At 32.2% G+C, this 6,718-nt stretch overlaps 1 protein-coding gene across 1 annotated transcript; it reads right to left on the bottom strand.

Annotated features, from left to right (window-relative positions):
- Window positions 1-2,299: 2,299 nt before the first annotated feature.
- LOC136990868 (solute carrier family 12 member 2-like) lies at window positions 2,300-5,729 on the bottom strand. The gene is given in 5 exon segments (XM_067289319.1): window positions 2,300-2,626; window positions 2,995-3,103; window positions 4,188-5,478; window positions 5,481-5,671; window positions 5,716-5,729. Coding segments are annotated over 5 exon segments (1,809 nt in total). The 3' UTR covers window positions 2,300-2,422.
- Between the last annotated feature and the right edge of the window lie 989 nt (window positions 5,730-6,718).

Here is a 6,718-nt window from a genome sequence, read left to right as displayed (position 1 = left end):
CCGATTAAATTTAATACTCTTTCTTCAACTTCAGTTAATTTTTTATTAACTGAAGGCCCACCTCCTGTTTGAAACGTTGATTTTTTTTATTTGCGAGGCTTTACTTTTAATGTTTGCTTTTCAGTCACTCCGTGTCTATGCAAATAATATATTTACATTTAATAAGATGTATTGCATTTGACATTTAATCATAATACTAATTCTAATTAGGTTAAAAGGTTTATAGAAGTAGAACTTGTGGCAAAATTAAGTTTGTCGTTTTATTCTTGATGAACCCTTTGTTGACCGCGTCGTATTTTCACGCCAGCTAGACGGTTGTTTTAAAATATCCCTGGCGTAAGGAAACGTCCGGTAGCTTAAATCGAATTTTTGTTGAAACTATACATCATAGACATAAGCAGTTTTCGCAATCGTACACTTTCGTACTTATTTTACATAGTTATTTTTGATTTGGATTTTATTTTTAAATAAATTCGTCATTATCGATTTTTTAAATGAACATACTGCTTAGATAGAAGTGGGTCATGTTTAGTATTGAAGTAAGTGTTTCATTTTCTGTCTGTTTCTCTAATTTTTCTCGCTTGTTTTGTGATATCACTTGTTTATTTAGTTAATTACATGTTTGTGTTATACTTTTCGTAATTTCTGATTATTATTATAATTTTTTTTAATCGTAAATGCAACGTATAGAAGTCATTTCTGTCATTTTGTATTATAATAATTGAAAAATATTGTTGTATTTTAAACTAATGATTATCATATGTTTACAAAGGTCAGGATTATTAGCAATTGCAGCTGGAGGTTACGTAGAGTTATTTTGATACCAATATTAAAGTACAAAAACTGTTTTTTTTTCTTATCAATAAAAAGCTTATAATTTTGTTAGGAGTTGTTTAAATTACAGTGTAATTTTTATATTATACTTGGGAAATTGTTTCTAAGACTAAAAAATTCGTTTTGTTAGGTTAGAATGTAATTTTTTAAAATTTTATAATCAAATTCATTTGCTCTAATTAATGTAATTTTTTTCCTCTATTTTGCTAGTTTTTGTACTAATTTATGCTGTTATATATTTGTTATTCATCGCTCTCTGTAATTTTCGAAATTTTATTCGATTTTATTAATTAATTTACAAAATATTATAGTCAAAAATATTGTAAACAAAAGCACGTGTTTCCGCAGTCACGTGACAGGTCATGTGACCGCAGGGAGACCTGAGGCAGGTAAGGTGACGCCATTCTATTTCCTGTGACCTACTTATGACGTTTTACATATGACGTAGAAGCTATCTAAGAAATCGAAATAATTTAAAATATTAAATGTTTTCCATTATTTAAAATTATTATTTCAGTAAATAAATTCATTTCTCATTGTTTAGTTAATTCACCATTAATTAAATTTAAATATATTAAAATAATGAAATTATATTTACTATCATTATCATTATAAAATTTATCAAAGTTATCGTAATAAAAAATATAGATATTAAATATTACACAAAATAATTAGAAAGTATTAAGTTAAAAGTTTTATTTTTGTAATACCGTCTATTAAATATAAAATATTATTTTTGTATGTAGATAGTTAGTATTGTGAAATCCAGATGGCGCCAATGTAAAAGTTTGAAAACACTCCTAGTATTTTTACATCGGAGTTTTTAATTTTTTTTTTTTTTTTTGAGAACAATCATCCTACACATAAGCAGATAACACCATCGTTTTCTTCTGTTTGTATTCTACATAGAAGTATATATTTTGGATTTTATTTTTAAATAAATTTGTCATTTTCGATTTTTTAACGTTTTTGTTCTCATTTTTAAAAAAAAATATTAAAAGTTTTCCATTATTTAAAAGCATTATTTCAGTAAATAAATTCATTTCTCATTGTTTAGTTATTTATCATTAATTAAAAAATTATTATTGTGTAATATTTAATAAGTTAAATGTTTTATTTTTGTAATACTGTATATTAAATATAAAATATTACTTTTGTATGTAGTTAGTTAGTATTGTGAAATCCAGATGGCGCCAATGTAAAAGTTTGAAAACTCTCCTAGGTGTATTTTTTACGCCGGGGTTTTTAATTGATGTAATTTCCAATTTTAATATAAAAATGGTTTTGGTAATAAAATAATTAAGACTTTCAAAAAGTTTATAATTTATAGTGATCATATCTACAATTCAGATTAATTTAAATATTTTATTTATGAAAAATAAGCAATATACATATACAGTATATATCTACATTTTTATGGGTATTTGGAAGACATTTTAACCCATTTGTTACACAGTACTTAAAAAAAAAAAACATTGTTCATTTGGCAATTAACAATTAAGTAAATGAAAATAAGTTAAAGTTCAGACTGTTGCTATTATGGTTACAATCTGGGGTAGGAACTCTTCTGTATTTATAGAGCAATCTTCTATGAGTAGAAAGTTAATACACTTGTTTGGTTTCCTCTAATCAGTAAAAAAGGTGGCATATCTCTGGTTAACATTTCCAGCCATGCCATATACAAAGGTGCTGAACAGGTACTCTTACGAGGCATTGGAAGCGTCATGACAATGAGAGATGCTTCATTTGAATGCTGCAGAAGTAATTCTCTTAATCGCATATGCCTATTACTCTAAAATAGAAAAAGAAACATTTAAATTTTTTTCATATTTATACTGATCATAAAAGATTTCACAATTAAAATACTTTAAAATTTGAAAATCTAATTCTAATTCTAATATCACAAACTTATTTAATTTATTATAAATTTGTTATTTTTGCAATTCAAAAGACCATTTTAAATAATTTAAAAAACATTACTGTAGTTTTTTTCTATTTAGTCATCTTTACAATTAATTAAAAAAAACATTTAATTTAACAAAAATTATACAAATGAAACTTTGAATGCTTAAAAAGATGATTATTCTAACATTTTGCAATGAACTTTAACTTATTCAGTATTAATATTAAAATAACAATAAAACTGATAATACTAAGTACCTTATCTTTCAATGCTAATAATTCTGCTTCTGTTATAAGAAAGTTATCTTTGTTTTCTGTATTATGTTTCCACTTTTGTATGATGTTTTCAAATTCTTTTTTACTAGAAATACATATTAAGTATTAAATTAATAATTATTTTAATATTTTTTAAAATTTAGTATATGGAGCAAGAAATTAGCAAGGTTGCAGCTGAAGTTTTCAACACAAAATGTGAATGTAGGATGTGATAATGGCATTTGGAATGTCAAGCATGATTCCACTGACATTCCAAAAGCCGTTGTCAAACTTCTAGGCTTAGAGGAAGGCGGCACTGAACATCCTACATTCACATTTCGCGTTGAAAACTTCGGCTGCAACCTCACTATTATGTATTCTTACCTGGAATCTTGTGGTGATTTTTCTGTGTTTTTTAAAGGAACTTTTTAAAGAGTAGGCAGTTGAGTAGCCTAAAAAGGAAGGTCCGGCTGTCTATAGAATTGTTCTGAACATCAGTGTAAATGGTGATCGTCTAATAAATTTTGGAGCGACTTGTCTCTTGTTTGTAAAAAATATACATTTATCTTATCGAGAAAATTAAACAAAATTTAAATTTAAAATCGTCACCAGAGGATTATATCGGCGTAATCTACATTAAACAGCGCTAATTCTCATGGATAAAAGGAGCCGGATCTCCGAGGAAAGGATGAATCTAAAAAGAGTCGTAAGATTACCATACCAATTTTAAGATTTTTTAACTTTATTGGTTTTTCTGTGTTTTTTAAAGGAACTTTTTAAAGAGTAGGCAGTTGAGTAGCCTAAAAAGGAAGGTCCGCTGTCTATAGAATTGTTCTGAACATCAGTGTAAATGGTGATCGTCTAATAAATTTTAGAGCGACTTGTCTCTTGTTTGTAAAAAATATACTTTTTCATCTAGAAAATTAACATATTAAGTATTAAATTAATAATTATTTTAATATTTTTTAAAATTTAGTATATGGAGCAAGAAATTAGCAAGGTTGCGGCTGAAGTTTTCAACACAAAATGTGAATGTAGGATGTGATAATGGCATTTGGAATGTCAAGCATGATTCCACTGACATTCCAAAAGCCGTTGTCAAACTTCTAGGCTTAGAGGAAGGCGGCACTGAACATCCTACATTCACATTTCGCGTTGAAAACTTCGGCTGCAACCTCACTATTATGTATTCTTACCTGGAATCTTGTGGTGATTTCATAACATCTGGTATCACAGTTACATCAGAATAATCAATTCTGAACTTACTAAGTAAAACAGCCATATTGTGTTGCTGTCTGTCTAATTCGTTCTTATTTGCTAAAGCAAATATTCGAAGCTTACAACTTTCCCACTGAGATCGTCTAATAAGCAAATAAGGAATCAGCATTGTTAATCCTCCATCATCATATAACCACCAGACATCTATTGTGCCTTTCTTCTGCTTTCGTTGGAACTGATTAGCAGACATTAATACCTCTTTTGGAATATCTTTTACTGGGCTTTTCAGATATTGAGAATTATTTATAACAGATGGGCTTTGACCAAGAGTATTGTGAGACACTCCTTCTGACTTCTGTATTCCCTGTACTGATGGAGTTGAAGGTGGTGATGATTCTCTTGAACTCTCAGCTTGTGACAACTGAAAACATGATATATTTCTTCTGCTGGTATTTTCAGGAATACCGATTTGCACAGGGAAACATGAACTTTTATCATTTGTAATAGGTATTGCAAGTTCTTCTGCATCAGCATATTCTGAATAATCTAATCCTTCTTTCAATCTCAAGATTCCAAGTGACATATGCATATCAAAAGCATCATGAATAACATTAAAATATTCGAGTACTTCACTAGGTTCACATTCTTGCCAGTTTGATTTATATCCCATTAAAATCACATTTGGTTTTAATTTTCCAATTCCAACTAACTGAGTCAGAGATGATACACCATGTGAAAAACTGTCTTGAACTACTGCATAAAATGATTTTACTTTTCGTTTTTGAAGCCATTGATATGCTTGTTGACTTAACAATGCTTTTGTTTTTTGAGAATGATTTCCTATTAGAACATGACCACAGACCATTAAACTCAATTTTTTTGAAATAGTATAAGCAAAATCTACCAATGGAGGACGATTATTTGGGCTTCCAGTTAGAACAAGAATTTGTGGTCTATAATTTTTCACATGATCTGGAACTAGATTTAATTTTATAACAGCATTAAGAGCCATTTGATACATTTGAGCCTGAGTTGATGATCCCCAATTTACATCTGGCTTTGTGTAATAGATGTAGATAAACAAAACTTTTACAACAGCAAATGTTGTAAGAGCTGCCCACCATTTTATTATAAACATGATAACAAGGCACAGTATTGCTCCAAGAAGACTAAGCCACATGTTATAATATTTGAAAGATGGACGGAATCCCGGAGATCTTGAAAATGAAGCATGAAAACAGGAAAAATTTATCAGACAGTAAGCAGCCAAAAAAAATTTGATATTATAGGTGCAATTGCATTCAGTTCACCTATTGCACAACATGCCAAAGCTATTATAAATGTCAAAATGTAGCCTCGACGAGGCTCTCCATTTTTTCCATATCCTTTAGCAAAAACATGGATGTAAGGAAATAGTTTATCTTTACAAAGTGCCTGGAAAACTTTTGGTGCACTGACTAAACTACCCAATGCTGATCGAAAGTCGGAAAGTTTCGAGAGTCAAACCGTGTCAGGAACATGTGTTGGTGATGTAAACCAGACACGAAAGAAACTCTCCCAAACTTATCCTAAAACAAACGCGACACGATAATGAACGACCGAGGGGATGTCAACCGAGAGAGAGGGAGCTTTGTCCAGGTGCTCGTGTACGAGTGTCGGAAACGGGAAACAGAGGGGGGTAAATGGCCACCGAAGCATCTGGCGGACCGCGTGAGGTCAAAAACGTCAAAGAGAGGGCCATAACGGCCGGAATATACGAGCACGAACTTCAAAGACTCCGTCAACACCTCTCGGAACTCTCCCGACCCAGATCGGTCTCCAGTGTCGCATAGAAACAAAAGAAATGACCAATCGGGGTAAGGGAGAGGAAGAATAGAACCAATCAAAAGGGTGAAATTCAGGGGGGAAACTCCTATAAAACTCCCGAGTCGCAAGGTCAAGGGTGTGGACCCTCCTTCCGTCGTTCTTGGAAGAAGTGCAGCAGTTCTCCTCTGGACCAGTGTTACCTCAAGACGCCAGAACCTACGTCCGCCAGCTGGTGACCCCCGTCCAAGCCACACGTCCAGTGCAATAGACAGTTCGTCATCCCAGCCCCGGGCACGCATCTTCGGAAGACGGACCGCATCCGACTACCGACAACTGGAGATCTCTATCACCACAAGAGTCGATCTAGATCGCAATTTGTACCAATAATATGTAAGTTAACTTAGTAGTTAGAATAAACGGTTTTGTGTAAGACACTTGTCATCTTTGTCTCCTACCGCCACCACCCACATACGTTTTCGACCCTAGGTTTTCCTGACGCGCGATTAACTGTTTTCCCCTGGAAGTCGGCGGTCTTACAATGGTGTCAGAAGTGGGATATTTAATTGCCCCACACAAAAATTTTGAGTAAGTTACGCCGACGAAAAGTTTTTCTAACAAGTGGGTCGAGCGATGGAGGCAGATGCAAGTGTCCCGACGCGACCTCGTGACGGTGGCAGTAGCGGCTCTCTTCCCTCCTTTTCCG

Source organism: Centruroides vittatus, unplaced genomic scaffold (assembly GCF_030686945.1).
Source record: "Centruroides vittatus isolate TY-2023 unplaced genomic scaffold, ASM3068694v2 contig_1346, whole genome shotgun sequence".
Classification (NCBI taxonomy): domain Eukaryota; kingdom Metazoa; phylum Arthropoda; class Arachnida; order Scorpiones; family Buthidae; genus Centruroides; species Centruroides vittatus.
Note: the sequence above shows the minus strand (reverse complement) of the source record. Positions and strands in the feature narration are given on the sequence as shown.